Raw genomic sequence first — 19,268 nt, 5'->3', positions numbered from 1 at the left:
ATCTCTGCCATATCCAGTCGTGAATGGTGACAGACAATTAAACAACTCACTGGAGGAGGAGGAGGCTCTAGAAATATTCCCATCCTCAATGATAGGTAACCCAGCATATCAGTGAAAAAGACAAGGCTGAAACATTTACAGCCATTTTCAACCAGAAGTTGCTGAGTGAATGATCGAATTCGGCCTCCTCCTGAGGTTCCCAGCATCACAGAATGTCAATCTTCAGCCAATTAGATTCACTCCACGTAATATCATGAAATGGCTGAAGGCACTGGATAGTGCAAAGGCAATGGGTCCTGACAACATTCCGGCAATAGCACTTAAGACTTGTGCTCCAGAACTAGCCATGCTCCTGGACAAGCTGCTCCGGTACAGCTGCAACACTGGCATCTACCCAGCAATGTGGAAAATTGCCCAGATATGTCCTGTACACAAAAAGCAGGACAAATCCAATTAGCGCCCCATCAGTCTACCCTCGAACATCAGCAAAGTAATGGAAGGGGTCGTTGACAGTGCTATCAAGCGGCACTTACTCAGCAGTAACATGCTCACTGATGCTCAGTTTGGGTTGGGCCAGGGCCACTCAGCCCCTGACCTCATTACAGTCTTGATCCAAACATGGACAAAAGAGCTGAACTCCCGAGATGAGATGAGAGTGACTGCCCTTGACATCAGTTTAGCAGAGTGTGGTTTCAAGGAGCCCTACAAAACGGAGGTCAATGGGAATCGGGGAAAACTCTCCACTGGTTGGAGTCATACCTAGCACAAAGGAAGATGGTTGTAGTTGGAGGTCAATCATCTCAGTCATGGGACATTGCTGCAGGAGTTCCTTAGGGTAGTGTCCTAGGCCCAACCATCTTCAGCTATTTCATCAATGACCTTCCCTCCATCATAAGGTCAGAAATGGGGATGTTCACTGATGATTGCAAAATGTTCAGCACCACATGCCACTCCTCAGATACTGAAGCAGTCTGTATCCATTTGTAGCAAGGCCTGGACAATATCCAGGCTTGGGATGACAAGTGACAAGTAACATTCATGCAACATAAGTGTCTGGCGATGACCATCTCCAACAAGAGAGAATCTAACCATCGCCCCTTGACAGGGGAGGTGATGGCGTCATGGTATTGTCGCTGGACTAGTAATCCAGTGACCCAGGGCAATGTTCTGGGGACCAGAAATCTGGAATTAAAAGTCTAGTGACGACCACGAAACCATTGTCAATTGCTGTAAATACCCATCTAGTTCACTATTGCCCCTTTAGGGAGGGAAATCTGCAATCCTTACTTGGTCTGGCCTATATGTGGCTCCAGGCTCACAGCAATGAGAATGACCCTTAACTGCCCTCGGAACGTGTGGGCAATAAATGCTAGCCTAGCAGCGATGTCCACATCCCATGAATGAATTTTTAAAAAAAATTCAATGCCATTACTATCGCTGAATCCCCCAATATAAACATCCTGGGGATTATCATTGGCCAGAAACTGAACTGGACTAGCCACATAAATACTCTGTCTACAAGAGCAGGTCAGAGGCTGGGGATTCTGTGGAAAGTAACTCGCCTTTTGACTCCCCAAAGCCTGTCCACCATCTACAGGGCACAAGTGGGTGTGCGATGGAATACTCTCTACTTGCCTTGATGAATGCAGCTCCAACAACACTCAAGAAGCTTGACACCATCCAGGACAAAGCAGCCCGCTTGATTGTGAACTAATCCATCACCTTCAACACTCACTCCCTCCACCACACTGGCAGCAGTGTGTATCATCTACAAGATGCACTGCAGCAACTCACCAGGGCTCCTTCGACAGCACCTTCCAAACCTGCAACCTCTATCACCTAGAAGGACAAGGGTAACAGATGCATGGGAACATCACTACCTAGATGTTCCCCTCCAAGTCACACATCATCGTGACTTGGAAGCATATCACCATTACTTCAATGTTGCTCGTTCAAAATTCTGGAACTCCCTTCCTAACAGCACTGTGGGTGTTCCTACACGATATGGACAGCAGCAGTTCAAGATGGCAGCTCACCACCACCTTCTCAAGGGCAATTATGGATGGGAAATAAATGCTGGCCTTACCAGTGACACTCACATCCCATGAACGAATAAAAAACCTTCGCTGTACACGGCCCGTTTGTTGTAAAGCAGGGTCCCTTTAAGGTTGTCATACGGCCGCACATCTTAAAGGGCTCGCTTCTTGTGTGCGACTTGTTTGTCCTTTGAACAGTAAGTTCTGGACTGCTGCGTGGCTGCCCATCCCTACAGCTTGGAAGGAACATTGATCAAGAATATAATCTTAAGGATTTAGTTGTTGCTATTGCTTTCTTCCCTTGGTACAGTTACAACTTTATACAGTGTGCTCAATTCAAACCCTAATCTCAGCTTGCTCTCTCTCCTCAAATCAGATAAAACGTTCAATGCCAGCATGATCCTTAGTAATTTTGAAGTGTGAGCAGGACCAGCTCAGCCCAAGAAACAGTGACCACAGACCCCACTACCCTGCTCCCCAACCAATCAGCAAGTGTATAAGGCTAAAAAGTGAAACTAAGGTAAAAGAAGGACTTGGACACACAATTATAATTTTCTGAAACCATTGGTTAAGTATGAGTTTAACAGCAAGGTGTACCAATATATCATCAACATAGTTATAGAAACCACAGATAAGCTACAGCACAGAAAGAGGCCATTCAGCCCACCATGTCTGTGCCAGTTGAGAAAGAAATTTAAAAAAAAAATAACTAGCCACCCAATCTATTCCCACCTTCCAGCACCTGGTCTGTAGACTTGCAGGTTACAGCACTTCAGGTGCAGATTCAGGTACCTTTTAAACAAGTTGAGGGTTTCTGCCTCCATCACCAAATCAGGCAGTAAATTCCAGACACCCACCATTCTCTGGGTGAGGAAGCTTTTCCTCATGTCCCCTCTAATCCTCCTACCAATCACCTTAAATCTGTGCTTCCAGGTAATTGACCCCTCAGCTAGGGGAAACTGGATAACCCTTTCTACTCTATCTAGGCCCCTCATAATTTTGCACACCTCAATAAGTGAGCCCTCAGCCTCCTCTGTTCTGAGGAAAACAATCCTAGCCAATCCAATCTTTCCTCATAGCTGCAATTTTCAAGCTCTGGCAAAACTCTGGTAAATCTACTCTGAACTCTCTCCAGAGCAATTAGGTCCTTTCTATAATGCAGCGAACAGAACTGTACACAAAATTTCATCTCTGACCTAACAACATTTTAGACAGTTCAAGTATTACATCCCTGCTCTCGTATTCAATACCTTGTCCGATAAAGGAAAGCATTCCATATGCTTTCTTCACCACCTTATCCAACTGTCCTGCCATCTTCAGGGACCTGTGGACATACGCTCCAAGGTCTATCACTTCCTCTACCCCTCTAAATATCCTCCCATTTATTGTGTATTCCCTAGTTTTGTTTGTCCTCCCCAAAACATCACTTCACACTTCTCTGGATTGAAATCCATCTGCCCCTTTTCCACCCACTCAACCAAACCACTGGAGACAACAGCTATCCTCTTCCGAACCAATTACACGGCCAATTTTTCTGTCATCTGCGAACTTCCCAATCATGCCTTGCACATTTAAGTCCAAATTATTAATATATACAAAAAACAGCAAGGACACCAACACTGAGCCCAGTGGAACGCCACTGGAAACCCTTTTCCAATCACAAAAGCATTCATCGACCATTACCCTTTATTTCTTGTCACTGAGCCAATTTTGCATCCAACTCGCCACATTCCCCTGTGTCCCCTGTGCTTTTACGTTTCTGCCGTGTGGGACACTGTCAAATGCCTTACTAAAATCCAGGTAGACAACATCCACTACACTGCCCTCATCAATCTTCCTTGTTACTTCCTCAAAAAATTTGATTAAATTATTAAGACACGACCTTCCCTTAACAAAACCATGCCGATTATCCCTGATTAATCTGTTCCTTTCTTAATGACACTTTATCCTGTCTCTCAGAATTGATTCTTATAATTTGCCCACCACCGAAGTGAGATTGACCGGCCTATAATTTTCTGGCCTCTCCCTCGCACCCTTTTTAAATAATGGCACAACTTTGGCTGACCTCCAATCCTCTGGTCCTTCAACTATATCAAGTAAGGATTGGAAAATGATCCTCAGAGCATCCGCTATTTCCTCCTTGGCTTCCTTTAACAGCCTCGGATGCATTCCATCAGGCCCTGGTGATTTATCCATCTTCATGAATGTCAGTCCCTCCAGTACTTCCTCTCTAATTATGCTAACGGTATCTAATATTTCACACTCCTCCTCTTTAACTGGAATGTCTGCATCATCTTTCTCCTTTGTGAAGAAGCTACATGATGTTATACAGAGTTGGGTCTCTGGAACAATTCGGAGTTCCCAATTTTGGTCACCATGTGAAAGAACAAACAAATTTTCATTTATACAGTGCCTTTCTTGTTACATAGCAACATAGGGCAGGATTATTCCCTCGTCGGTCGTGCTCGGCAAGCGGGAGCTGTCAGGAAGCTGACCGCTACCCGCAATTGAGGCCCGACCCCAATTTCACGCTGGCGGGCCCAATTAAGGCCCGCCCAGGGTGAACGCCAGCTGCCGAACGTCCAAGAAGGGGCGGGCGGGGGCCTGTTAGCCGCCGGGTCCAATGGTAACCCGGCGGCTGGTTCAAAAACGGCGCAGGCAGCCCCGGGGAGGCTGCCCGTGTCGGAGTTGCAGCAGCGGCATGACTGCAAATGAAGGTGTGGAGACCAGGTGGGCGGTGAGGTCGGCTGGGCACTCGGCGCCCTGTTTCTCCGGTGAGTGCCTCGCCGGCCTCCTGGAGGAGGTGGCTGCCAGAAGGGACACCCTTGTCCTCAGAGATGGGAGGAGGGGGCCACCGTACCTCACAAAGAGGGCATGGGAGGGAGGTGGAAGCCCGGGTGAGCAGCCACGATGTGATGCGGCACATCTGGGTGCTGTGCAGGACGCCCTTCAATGACCTGCTGCGCTCAGGAAGGGTAAGTACCATGTTCGCATGGGTCAGTGTGGTGAATTGTTTTGGGCTGGCCATCCCCCAGTGGAGTTCAGGGGTGCTAGAATCTGAGTGTGCCAACTGTCAAATATGCCCGAGCTGGCCAAGGGGCTGAGCCCTGGCTGCTTTGACTGAGTGTCTTGTGCCTCGAGGGCTACGACTCGGATCTGCCCTGCAAGGTGCTCCTCAGCTGGGGTTGGCCAAGCTGCAATGGCGCTGCAGGTGAAGAGTGGACCAATCAATGCTCCTCTGACCTTTCAGAAGACATCCCATAACAACACAGAGGTCGCGGACTGGTGGAGGAGAACCAAACCTCCTCATCCTCTCCCGGTATGAGCAGGGGGCCTTGGAGCTCGAGGGGCACCATGCACCTCGAATAACTGGCCACAATGAGGCTGGGGTGTCAGACGAAGGCAAGAGTGCAGTGCACTGAGGTGAGAGTTTCGGGTGCTGCAAACAATCTTGTGCAGATTCATCACTGATGGGAGAATCCAGACTGGGTTCCTCATTGATCATTGAAAGACTGTGGCACCATGATGCAGATCTCCATTGTCTCACCAGGGTGCCTGGCATACACAATGGCAGAGTCATGACTTAAACTAGTGAAATGTCCTAGTTCTCCAGTAGATCTGCCACCAAGTAACCGAGCGCAAGACCTCCAGGAGCTACCCCTGACCCTGGAGGACCACCATGCTCCCGAAGCACCCGTGAGATACCCATTCTCTGAAGCAGGCACCAGCACCTCGGTGGGCATTAGTTCGGCGACTAGTATCTCGGTGCACATTGGTGAGGGCACTTCACACTCGCTTGAGGTGCAGGTGGGGGCAGAGGGTGCCCAGGGCACCGGCAGTCGGAGGACTGCTCAGTCAATGGCTGATGATGAGCCTCTGGAGTCGTCCATTAAGCGGCAGATGCTGGATGCGCAGGAGGATCTGGCGGAGATCCAAGAGGTCTCAGTTGCGGAGGAGTCCCTGTGGAACGTGAGCACTGCGTTGACCCTCATGGCCGAGTGCACTGCCTCCTCCATGGAAACAGTGGCGATTCTCATGGAGAGGCTGCTCCAGGAACAGAGTCAAGGGTTCCTGGGGTTGCGTTTGGACCTGCAAGCCCTCACACAGGCACTGATCTCAGTCTGTGTGTGAGATGGATGGGGCACCCAGTATCCCAGCTAGGTGCACATCTATCAATGGCGAGCAGGGAAGTCCACAGCGACCTCACGTTGGTGCACGAGCTGCTTGTCGTCTCTGCGGGCTCCTCAGGGCGCTCTAGATGACGGCAGCAGCTCCTCCGCCCCTCTGCCAGTGACCGTGGCATCTGATGAGGCTGCAGCCACTGGGGAGATGCCAGGGGTGGCACTGGCTGCCCCCTCCCAGGCAGGGCCAGCACAGGCTCCACTGGCCAGAGGATGACCGCCAAGATCATCAAGGTTAACAAGGCACCAGAGTCAGAAGGCTGTCTCCAATGCTGGTGCCAGCAAGGGGGAAGCACCCAGACGTAGCACCCATAAACGTATGTTTAAAGCACATTAAGCACAAGGGGGACTGGCCACGGGTGATGTTTTGTTCCCCCATTTTGTTTTACTTTTTTTAAATGGTGTGACCAACAACACTGGATATTGTTCTGTTCAAAAATATGTGAGCTCCAACATTAAATTACATTTGCTTTTGTGTTATTGGCCTGAGCGTGCTTCATTTGTTTTGTAGGTGCAGGGTAGGTCAGTATGTAATGCTGAACATGGGTGGCTCGAAACTTCATTGCACAGGGGGCAAAGGAAAGGGTCATTTCTGCGATCCAGGATGGTGGTAGCAGCCCTGGCATGAGGTGGTAGCGCTTATTTGGCAGCCGAGTTGAAGGAACGTTGGATCAAGGTGTCGCTGGTGTCCCTGCCTCCCTGAAGGTTACAGAGGTCTGCCTCCAAGCCCTCAGCATTCTCCTCACCGTACTCCTCTTCAGACTCACTACTGGATTCATCATCTGTAGCCTGTGCCGCTGTGTCAACATCCTCTTCCTCCAGTGGGTCCCCCCTTGCCAGTGCCAGATTGTGGACAGCACTATCAGTGGTTGCAGTGCGTCCCCTGAACAGTCCAGGCATTGGAAGCGCATCTTGAGAAGACTTATGGTTCTCTCTACCACTGCCCTTGTGGAGGCGTGGCTCCTGTTGTACCGCTGCTCAGCCTCTGTTCTTGGGTGGCAGAGAGGCGTCATTAGCCACCTTTTCAAGGGATCACCCTTGTCACCCAGCAGCCATCCATCCAGTCAGGCTGGAACACTGAAGAGCCTCGGCACCTGGGAATGTCTGAGGATGTAAGCGTCATGGGACTTGCAGACTTGCAGAATCTGCATCCTGTGGTCACAAACTATCTGCACGTTTATGGAGTGGAATTCCTTCCTGTTATCAAAGGCACCGGGCTCACCCTCTGGCACCTTGATGGCCACATGAGTGCAGTCGATGGCAACCTGGACGAGGGGGAACCCAGCAATCGCTGCAAACCCTCTGGCTTGCTCAGCCTGGTTGGCCTCGTCCATACGGAAATGAATAAAGGTCAGTACCCACCTGAACAGAGCTTCTGTCACCAGTTTGACACAACTGTGGACAGCTGATTGGGAGACTCCACACAGATCCCCCACTGAACCCTGGAAAGAGCTGGAGGCATAGAAGTTGAGGGCCACTGTGACCTTCAGAGCCACAGGCATGTCCACCCACACAGTCAGAGCTGATCTCAGGCCCGATCATCTGACAAATGTAGGTCACAGTCTCCCTGAAGAAACGGAGCCTCCTTCAGCATTGCACATCCGACATATTGAGGTAGCTGCATTGCCGCCTGTAAACCCTGGCAGCAGGATAGTGGCGTCTTTAGCGGCCCCTTCCACCTTGGACTACCAGCTGGCACCATCCCTTGTGCCTGCGCCTCTCCTCCCACAGGTCCCTCCCCTGGAGGCTGCATTGGGACACCGAGCCTCCTCTCCCTTCTGCCCCTCTCTTCCTCATTAGGGGAGGTGCCTTAAGCAGAGACAACAATCCCTAGTACCAGGGACCAGAAGTCCACATGGTCCAAATCCTCAGGGGGCCTTGAAGACACCATTGAGCCCTGAAAGGACACGTGGGCATGCTAAGAATGAAGCCCCGATCAGAGATTAAGCTGACAAGTACCAATAAGCAACTAGCAGCAAACTATCTCCAAAACTCCTCACTACTCACACTGGGAATGCTGCTGACCCTTTTTATCCCGCCCGTGGACGAGGTTTTGCAAATTGTGGGCTGCCCGTTTCGCCCGTGCGACGAGCCAAAAACCGTACGGGCGACATTAAATCGCCGTCAATTGGGCTGTCAAGGGCCATAACTGGTCTCTTAATTAATGGCAGGCGCGGCTCCGACTCCCGCTTGTGCCCACCGACCGAAATATCAAGCGAGTGCGCGATGACGTCGGGGGACGCTCACCCAACGTCATCGGGTGAAGAAGCAGGGAGGGTACACCTTCTGGAAAAGGGAAGGCTGACAGCAACCCTCATGTCCATGGAGTTGGTTTTGCCATCAAGATAGGATCTTGGATGCGCTGCCAGCACTCCCCAATTGTATAAATGAAAGGCTCAAAACGCTTCACCGACAGCTCAGCCATAATCCACATGGCGCTAACATCGGTGCCTATGCCCCGACCCTTGACTCCAATGAAGATGTTAAGGAAAAGTTCAGTTCTGACCTTGATGAAATTCTCATTGCCATCCCAAAAGAAGAAAAGATCATCCTTTTGGAGGACTTTAATGTCAGGGTTGGCCTTGACTTTAATGTCTGGAAAGGAACCATTAGGAAAAATGGCATGGGAAAACCCAATGCAAAAGGTGTCCTCCTGCTGACAAAGTGCACTCAGCATGGCCTCATTACAACAAACACCCTCTTCCCCCAGAAGGACAAATAAAAAAACCACATGGAGGCATCAAAGCATTGACACCTCCTGGGTTATGTCATTGTTGAGTCAATGATCTAAGTGATGCCTGTATCACTCGATCCATGTAGGGCACTGATGCCTGCTGGACAGATCAGACTTGTTTGTTCAGTAATGAACATCCACCCAGCACCAAGGCATTGCAAGGCCCAAACGTCCAAGAGGAAGAATATCAATGTCTCAGCCCTAAAGCAGCCTGACCAAAGACAGGGGTTCCAAGCACAGCTCACAACCAATCTGGAAAATCTCCACACACCCAACTCAATTCCAGAGCATTGGGATCAAATAAAATCAGTTGTACTAGACTCCTGTGTCCCAACTATTGGGTTCGAGCATCAGCATCAACAGGACTGGTTCGATGAAAACAATGTTGAAATGCGTGACCTCATTGTACAAAAACAAGCAGCCTTCATTGCCTGGCAGGACAACCCAAGGTCACAAATCAAGAAGGTAAAATTCCATTAGCTCAAGGATGACACCTAAAGGCAAATCTAGAAGCTAAGGGACAAGTGGTGGGAAGAGAAAGCCCAAAAATTCAACAGTATGCTGACCGTCATGACATACAAAACCTTTTTGAAGCCACCAGCACCAGCTATTGACCAAGGTCAAACGGACAAAATCCCCTTCATTCACAGGATGGTGCCTCTCTTCTTAAGGATGACAATGCTATTTGTCAACACTGGAAAGAACACTTCCAACAACTCTTTAACTGTGAACCCACAGTGGCAGCTGATACTCTCCAGGCTAACCCCCTACACCCTGTGGTAGAATCCATGGGTGAACTACCATTGATGGGAGAGCTGCAACAAACAATTAACAATCAAACAGATGATGAAAAACAACAAAGCTTATGGCCCTGATGGTATTCCAGCTGAGGTCTTCAAAGCTGCCAGGCTTTTGCTCACATCAAGACTTCATGCATTCGTCCTACAGATCTGGGAAGGAAAAGAACCTCTACCCCCTCCCACAACTGACTTCAGGAATGTGACAATTGTAACTATCTTCAAGAAGGGAGATAATTCACGCTGTGGAAACTATTTAGGTATTACCCTCTTGTCCATAGCTGGGACAATGCTGACACGCTTTCTCCTGAATCTCCTGCTTCCTGTGGCTGAGGAAGAGACACAGTGTGGCTTTAGACCTTCCAGAGGAACCTCTGACATGGTCTTTGTTGCCAGGCAAATCCCAGCAAAATGTTGAGAACACCACCAGGTACTCTTCATTGCATTCTTCAACACGACCAAAGCATGTGACTCAGTAAATCACAAGCTCGGCGGATTGTGCTCCAGGGGTTTGGATGTCCAAGAAACTTCATCACAACCCTGCAACTGCTTCATGATGATTTGACGGCAACTGTCTTGAGTGGGAGGTCTGAAACAGATGCCTTCAATCGGAAATCTCATCCTGCCTGTGGATGAGGTTTCCCCAAAAGTCCAAAGGCTGCTTGGCTTTTTCACCCGCCCGCCAACCGTAAGGTTGGATGGGCAGGGGGAAATTCCATTTAATTAATGAATTAATGGACTTTAACAGCCCTCTTAATTGTTGGCGGGCATACCCACCGATGGAAATATTGTGCGAGCGTGCAAAGATGTTGGGACGCTCGCCCGACGTCATCGCGTGCTATTTCACGCTCGTGCATGTTGGGCGCTTGCCCGCATGCCAAGGTGAAAGTTCAACCCCAAGGCTGGCAGTCCCCGGTGATGGGGTTGAGGGGGTTGGGAGGCCAGTGAGGGAGGGTAAAAGGGGAAATGCGATCTTGGTGGAGGTTGGGGGTGCCTCCAAGGTACACAGTGGACTCACAAAGGAGGTTCCCCGCACCCCTTTCTGACACTAGCCTACACAGCTAAAGCTGCTGGACTTCCCAGCTGGGACGGGCCTCCCCCACCACAGATAAAATAGTAGCTGGAATGGGATGAGGTCCTTAGGTGACCATTAATTGGCCACTTAAAGGTCTCAATAGGCCCAAGGGAGGGCAGGCGGGCAGGCTGCCCAACACCTACACCACCCCTCCTAAAATTTCATACAGATTGGGGGCAGGCGGGTTGGCAGTGAGAGGGTCATTGGCTGGATTTTATGAGCCCACCACCATCCCCCCACCCCCGCCTTCAAACCTGTTGGCAAGGGAGCATAAAATCCAGCCCATAATTTCATTCCTGGAAAATGTGGCTCTAATTTTTAGACCATGACCCCAATCCTGAACTCTCCAATCAGAGATAATTTATTTCATCTACCCTTTCTGATTCCTTTAATATCTTGAATCCTTTGATCAAATTATCCCTTAACCTTCTAAATTCTATGAATTAACTAGTGTTTGTAATCCATTTGCCACAGTTTATCCCATTCGTTTACTCTCTCAATGAGGAGATCTTGTGACTCAGTCGGTAACATCCCTGCCCCTAAGCCTGAAGCTCTGGGTTTAAGTTCCACTCCAAAGCTTCTAGTCCAAGGAAAGAGCATTCATGATGCGGTTCTCACAGGTTAACAATCAGCCTGTGAATCATTCCAACACATCCCCACTATTTCCCAAAGGGATGAGGTATGTGTGAAGATACGAAATAAACAAAATAATCCATCAACATCTCTTTGTAGCTTTATGCTTCCATCCACACTGCTTATAATGGCACCTAACTTTACATTATTAGCAAACTTGGATATGTTGGCTATCTATTCCATCATCTAAATTGTTGACAAATGCAGAGAATGGCTGATGTCCCAACACAGATCCTTGCATGACACCGCTCGTCACATCTTGCCAATTAGAGGACCTCGCCACTATCCATACTCTCTGTCTTCAATTTTGTGACCCAGTCAATTATTTGTCTTCAATTCCACCAGCTTCAAATTTAGGTCAAGAGGTCTCAAAACTGCTTTACTGCCAATTATTCACTTTTGAAAAGGTGGTTATTGTTATTTTGTAGGCAAACTAAGCAACCAACTTGCACAGAGCAAAGTCCCACAAATAGCAGTGAGAATACTAATTCATGTGATCTTGGTGGCATTGGTTTAGAGATAAATGTTAGCTGGTCGACGCGCACCACTTGCTTGCCGGGAGAAAGAAAAGACCAGTCTAGAGCAGCGCGGACCACGGAAATTGTTATGATAGCTATGTAAAGGATTTTAAAAGCAAATGGTAACTTATCAATCTGAAAAGCAGAATTCAAAAATATTGTGCTCCAGTATATTCAGGCAATTATAATTCAAACTGGCAGCCTTAAACATTTTTCTTTTTAAAACGAAAACTCACCATCCACTCTGAAATAATAATGTCCACTTTAGCAACCGGAAGTTCGACATCCTCAATCCTTCCTCTAATGAGTGTGACAACACCATCCAGGTCATTTTCCCTGGTAGAATAAATAAGAAGAGTTTGCCTAAAAAAAAATGGTATGGTCTAGTACAGGGTGTAACTTAGCACTGGAACCTATCCATCCAATTTCCTGTCCCTGACGTTGACATATAACACCTTGAAAATAGCAATATTTCTCATGGGGGTTCACAGGAGTATTATCAGGCAGAAATTTAATATCAAGTCAAGTGAGGACACATTAGGTTAGGTGGTCAAATTGCCATGTGTGCCCTGCCCGAAATCAGGCCTTTGGCTCATCGTCTGCCGATGCCTTAGCTGGGGCCATTTTCTTGACAATTTTTTTGTCAGTGGTGGTTTTGCCTTCCACCAGGTGGTCAAAAGCTTGCTAATAAAAATGCAACTAATTTAGCTGTACAATTACAATAGTCAACCGATCTGTAACACTGTGTGGCTAATATTTTAGTAAACCTATACCATGCAAAGCATGTGATTGACATGCCATTCATCATACAGCATTGGTCACATGATGGCACCGACTAATTGAACAGTAAATCTCAAATGGCTGTCAGTTGCTGTGACAGTTCCCCATCCCACTGCCACATCCCCAACCCATCATTTATCCTTGCTATTCTACTTTCCATACATCCTCCACTACTGTGGTGCTCCAACTTTACACCTTGAGCCCCCTCTACTCTATCCCAAACTAAAGCCTTGAACTTTACCTGGCCTAAAATCACATAGCCTCCATGGACCTAGAACATTGCTTTTGTATGTTATTCTTAAGCACCTGAATTGTACACATAGCCGGAAAGGATTGACAGGCTGGGTCTGGTTTCTCTTGAAAGAAGGTGGTTGAGGAGCGACCTAACAGAGGTTTTCAAAATTATGAAGGGTTTCGATAAAGCGGATACAGAGAGGATGTTTCCTCTTGTAGGGAAGAGCAGATCTAAAGCATCAAGAAATCCAATAGGGAATTCAGAAGAAACATCTTTACCCAGAGATTAGTGAGAAGGTGGAACTTGCTACCACAGGGAGAGATTAAAGCGAATATTACAGATGCATTTAAGGGGAAGCATATGAGCGGGATGGGAATACCGGGTGATGATAATAAATTTAGATGAGGGAAGCGGGGAGGAGGCGAGTGGAGCATTAATACCGCACTGGACTGGCTGGGCCGAATGGCCTGTTTCTGTGCTATATGTCCTATGTAACTGTTTTGCCACTTTGGACCCCAAAATCCAATTAATCTTACACCTGGATAGTTCTGCCCACTTGACCCAGATGTACAACTCCGATCAAGTGGACTTTGGCTCTCACCTTGCAAATCGAATAAATGTGTAAAGGAACTGGAAGCAGATTTGCACTGCGGGCTCGCAGTGGGAGACAGACAGGAGTTAGGTGAAAAGGAAGTGATTAAAGAGAAAGGAAGAATGAATAGTAGGGATAACCAGAGAAGCAGAGGAACGTGAATTTTTGAACGTGCATGATGGAAAGAAGTGTGGAAGAGAAAAAGGTGAAGAGAGGGTGCAAAAAAACAGGCTAAATGATGGGAGGAGGAGAGAGGGACAGAGCCAATTTTTATTTTGTCCATAAGCATTAAAACAGGAGATGAAAAGGTTTGTTGTCTACGCCTTGAAGGAGGGGAATGGGGCACTTTTAACTAACTCACCCAAACAGTTTAAGGCAATCCATCGATAACCTTGGACATATGGTATGCACAGGGCATCTCAGTGAAAATTTATGGCGTAATTTCCATGGAAAATAATTTCCGCTCCATAAATGAAAGACATTTTTCTGCAACTTGACAGTACACCTAGATCTCCCTGCCTTCTGCAGAGTAAAGAGGCTAATTTAGAAATTAGTAGGTCACCCTCAAACATTCCACCATCCCAGGTTTAAGGAAGCATATTCAGATCTACTTTTCTTCCCCCGCCCCATCCCCATGCCCCGATTTCACTTTCTTGCTGTTTTGGATCTACGAAAATGTGTTTGGTGTCTTCATATTTTTCCTTCTCTGTGCATGGTTCTTTAGTGAAGAGGGAAGAGAAAAACAAGAACACGTCTGTGAGGAGTGGGGAATGGGGTAAAAGTTTTCCTTTTAGCAGAGGCTATTCAAACACAAACAAACTTAGAATACTTCCAGCTGTTTGAGGTCAATGGAATAATTTGCTCTTGTAGTCATTTTGGTTCTTACACTTGGCAAACGTTAATAAAAGTTTCACCTATTAAATCAAAGTGCCAATAATGTGGTCTATATTTTCTTTTGCACTATGGCCCAGTCAAGGCGACAGACAAGCAACCTACTTCCAGGCTTTACAAAAATATTACTCTCAAGATTGACCCACAGGATAAATTCTGCAACATTTATACAAGGTAATTAGCCTTTCCATTTCTCTCTCTTTCTCTCTCACTCTCTCTGAGAAAGCCTGTACTGCACACGTCAGCACTATACTGACTGGGAGCAGGAACTCAGAAAATGACAGGCAAAAAAGCAGAAGGAAGATAAGAAGACATTTGCTTAGCTCAGTGAGTTGCTATGAATGCACTGACTGTAAAGGTGGTGGAAACAGATTCAATCACAATGTTCTAAAGGAAATGGAATTAGACCTGAAAAGGGGAAAAAAAAACTTACAAGGATAAGGGGGAAGAGCAAAGGAGCAGAAATAACTGGATAGTTCTTTCAAAGAGCTAACATAGGCAGGATGGGCTGAATGGCCTCCTTCCAAGCTATACAATCCTGTGAAAAGCCTCTGCCGCATTCCATCGTTCATGGTGCGGTCCACTAGCGCAAGCCCATTTTCTCTGAAACCGCTGGAATTATTGTTTGTTTGTTTGAATCATCTCTGCTTCCACTCTTTCCACATTCCCATCTCGCCATGGACGATGCAGCTGAGATTAAATGAAAGCTATTTCCGTCCTCCTGCAATAATGTTTAAAGCCTGAAAATGGCATTCTTCTTCAGAATGAGAGAGAATACAATTAAAACGCAGCTCAAACACTGCACATCACCTGGTGGACAATTCTGCAGCACCACTTGCAGGGTCCTGGAAGGAGGTCCCTGCCACGTTTCCAACGTGGAAATGGCTGTAATGGGATGAAACAAAAAAGGGAGAGGGGACAGGCAAGAATTCTGCAAGTCACTGAAGGGAGTAGCTGTGAACCACTGCAATTACAAGGGCATTAATGCAACTCTTCAATAGTCAACTGCCTCCACAAAACACAGAAGGGGCTTGTTAGAGAGACAGACAACTCCAGAATTATTAGATCAAAAGGCACAATAGACAAATACATCACCAATGAGCACTGACAATGCAGCAATCCCAAAGTCTGAGACATACAACTTCGTTTATTGCAGGGAACAGACCAAAGTTCATATCAATAGCACAAAGTATAAGTCTAAACACAATGCAACATCATACATTTTTGTCATTTGGAATTCCGTTACACTTTGAGTATCTCACTGGTAGCATCTAGAAGCAAAAATCAAATAGTCAAATAACAATTATCAGACCTGCATAGTTTCTCCCCAGGATCTAAGTATCAAGTCTGATGACATATTTGGCCTCAGTATCCCAAAGATCATGCTAATCTGATAATAATCCTCCACTGTTTTAAACTGCAAGTCCTTCTCCCACATCAATGAAACTCATTTAGCTAGCAATCTAGTTAATTCACTGCCGGTGGCAGAAGTGGCAAGGAATAAGCCCGTACCAGCACTAGTTCTGTGTTGTATTCCTCCCTCAGTGCTGTTTATTGTGGATCTTTAGGTGCAAACACTAAAATCCAATCAGCAAGCAACTTCTACTCTTAAGTTTTAATGATTCTCTGCCCCACCATGCACCATATCCATCTTCCTGAATATGCCATTATCATGACAGCTAATGTTACACTGGACAGAATAATTACTCAAGCTGGTAAAATTTATTTCCTGTGCATGATCCTTATCACTGTCCTTTTCTGTTATCTCATTCTCCCAGCATCCCCAATCCGTCTCCTGCCTGACTCTCAAGGCAAAAGAACGATCTCATTAAAACGGTAATTTTAAGGACAATGCATGAAACAATAGATGTGAAGCTCAGGGAGGAAAGCAGAGTGCAAAATTCATTTTACCTTACAATATCCATGGCCTGGTAAATGATCTCAGACTGGTCAACTCCAATCACATGCTTGGCTCCTGCTTTAGCTGCGAACATGGATAGGATCCCAGTTCCACATCCAACATCCAAAATTACCTGGAAGTCATTTCAACACATTAGGGTTCAATTGACGGGTAACTAAAAAAACAATACAGTTACGTTGCAGTATCCACAACTTAAAATCTATATTTTCAAAATTATCTTTCACTCTCCTCATGGATTACTTGGTTCCAGTTCTATTAAATGCCAAGTGGAAAGCTCTCATGTGTAAACTTATGTAGCGGTTATGGAATGCTATTTTATCACAGCCAGCACAATCCTCCTCCTAAACAACCACCGACAGTGAATTTCACTGGAGCTTATTAGGCAAGCATCAGGACTGGGCCTAACATTTCCCTTCCTTAGCCAAATTATATTCTAACATGTATGAGCTTCCCTCATGAGGAACAGTGAGTGTAACTTTTGACCCATGACCCAGAATAACACTACAACAGCACACTGCCCCCAATGTGCCGTACAAGCGGTTCAGTCTTTACGTTAACTGCAATTGAATTCTGTACGAACAGTAGCTAGAGGCTTTAGACCCACTTTGGTGTACGGCATAAAAATCAATTTTATAAGATTCTCCCTTCCTTTTTAATCTTGACATCAAACTAGCCGATTAAAATGTCAGCTGAAGCTTTTTGATGATGGTTAAGGTTTCATGTTTAAGGTTATTTTATGTGAGGGATGGAAGAAAAATGTAAGGGCTTTTTTTTAATATATCTTTGGAACTAACAATGACTTTTATTCCCCTTATCAAAATTAGGTACTCGAAGCTGCTTCAAGCTAAGGAGAATTCAAAGGAACCCCTCTGGTATGGTGTAGTGTAGTTTTTTTAAAGTGCTTTGCAAACAATACTTTAAGAATATGCAAAAAAAAATGTATTTTCCCATTAAGCCAATAGCATAAACTATGAATTTTATAAGAGGAAAAAAAAGTCTGTTTCCATGCAGCCTCCTAAATAAGATCCAAAATTATAATTTTCTAATAGAGTGCTCAGAATGAATTTAATATTTTGATACTTTAAACTATCACATGATACACCATGATGATTAAATACTGCTCAGTAGTGTACTGCAATCCCAATCAATCAACTATAACCATTCCATATTTTTTGGTTCCATATAGTGTCCACCTATGAAGGCAGTCAGCAATTTCCACCAACCCCTCCCCCACAATGATGCTAAATCATATGCAAAACAGGGCCTAAAATAAATGGATTAAATGCACACATAATACTGTACCATCTCTATACACAGAGAGGTGAAAGGTTATTTAATGCATATTTACTCATTTAAATATATAATTGGTTAAAATGCATAATCAGCCTAAATTTAAGTACTGCTAAAATTCAAGGGCTTCATCACTGAAATGATGTTTAGCTGTAGGATTTGATTAGGTTTAATAGATTAATATGATGTATTACCATAAATTTCATATATTCATATATTAAAGTTCCTTTGAGATTTCTGATGACAGTAAATAGGACACCATTGATAAAGCTACCATAATAATGTGGGATCACGTTTACTAGAATTGCATTGAACTGTAACAAACAGACTTTGAACAGAAGCTCTACTCATCCATGGGTTCTTCATGGGAAATGCTGTCATTGCAAAATTGATTCAGCTCATTCTAATGCAGCAGATAAGAATGGATTTTCAAATACATTTTAGAAGCACAGGTATTAAAAATAATGAAAGTCTACCATTAAGCCCAAAATGCTTGAGGCCTTAGGTTGCTCTCTTAGTCTCTTATAATAAATAATTCTTTTACATTAAAAGAGTACTGAATAAATATGGCAGACTTTGCATTCTCTAAGTTAATGGGACAGCCTTATATCATTGGATGGTACACCAACAAATGCGCATTTATGTAGCACCTTTATAATAACGAAACATCCTAAGACACTTCACAAATTGATAGAGGGAGATAGGAGGAGAGGTGGCCATCTTTAGGCCTGGCTCATGACTCCACTCCACGATCCCAAACACAGGTGACCAGCAGGTGCACAATGATGTCAGTTAGCAAGCTGCTTGGGGAAACATCACAGAGCAGACCATTGAGGTACTGAAGCAAACAGTTCCTCTGCCGAGAGAGCTCTGAAGGAGCCCTGCAGTACTAGCCGGTGGGGGCATCCCGCTTTGCGGTGGTCGGCTGTATTCTCCACAACTTGATCATTACAAGGGCAATGCCTTTGCCACTGGTGCTATGGCGAGCACCTCAGGAGGAGGAAGAGGAGAAAGATGGGGGAGGAAGTGAAGAAAGAAGAGGAGGATGAAGAGACAGCCATTACACCCCTATTTTAGCTTGGCTGTCCATGAACATCTCATTCGACAATGGTTCCCCCCAGCATAACTCCAAAATGCATCACTAAAACAGATTAGCGGGTCATTATCACCTTATTGGATACGGGAACTTGTTGTGGGTAAATTGGCTGCTGCAGTTCCTACATTACAACAGTCACTACACTTCAAAATTACTTCACTAACTGTAAAATGTTTTGGGGCATTTCAAGGTTGTGAAAAGCACTATATAAATGCAAGTCTTTCTTATTTTTCAAAGTGCTGGCACGATGGACAGAATGGCCTTTCCCTGTGCCTAATATCCTATGGGTGTGAAGTTGGGATAGGCTGTACCGATTTTTGGGTGCTACATCTGCCCTTAGGCCTCCAAAATGGCATTTGTACACGCACCTTTGGGGTGAGTCACGTCAGGGATCACACTGGCGACAGCATGAATGCACCAACTGCAGCTTGTAAATCATAAAAGATTGTGCCATAAGGGGGAAGTGGGATGTGAGACAGTGGACTAGGC

The 19,268-nt window shown here is 46.0% G+C and overlaps 1 protein-coding gene and 1 long non-coding RNA gene across 6 annotated transcripts in view; one reads left to right on the top strand and one right to left on the bottom strand.

The window, feature by feature from the left end:
* LOC144685007 (uncharacterized) overlaps positions 1–19,268 on the top strand; it is a 142,147-nt gene that overhangs the window by 37,494 nt on the left and 85,385 nt on the right. The gene's annotated exons all lie outside the window — the stretch shown is intronic.
* The window catches only part of prmt3 (protein arginine methyltransferase 3), a 215,827-nt gene that overhangs the window by 142,261 nt on the left and 54,298 nt on the right, over positions 1–19,268 (bottom strand). For all 3 annotated transcript variants that reach the window (XM_078549514.1, XM_078549516.1, XM_078549515.1), the window contains exons 9-10: positions 16,384–16,505; positions 12,211–12,310 (exon numbers count right to left, since the gene is read on the bottom strand). In XM_078549514.1, coding sequence (XP_078405640.1) covers positions 12,211–12,310; positions 16,384–16,505 — 222 coding nt within the window. The remainder of the gene's footprint in view (positions 1–12,210; positions 12,311–16,383; positions 16,506–19,268) is intronic.

The sequence above is a fragment of the Cetorhinus maximus genome, chromosome 9, assembly GCF_964194155.1.
Source record: "Cetorhinus maximus chromosome 9, sCetMax3.hap1.1, whole genome shotgun sequence".
Lineage (NCBI taxonomy): Eukaryota > Metazoa > Chordata > Chondrichthyes > Lamniformes > Cetorhinidae > Cetorhinus > Cetorhinus maximus.
This window is presented reverse-complemented; position numbering and strand designations above follow the sequence as displayed.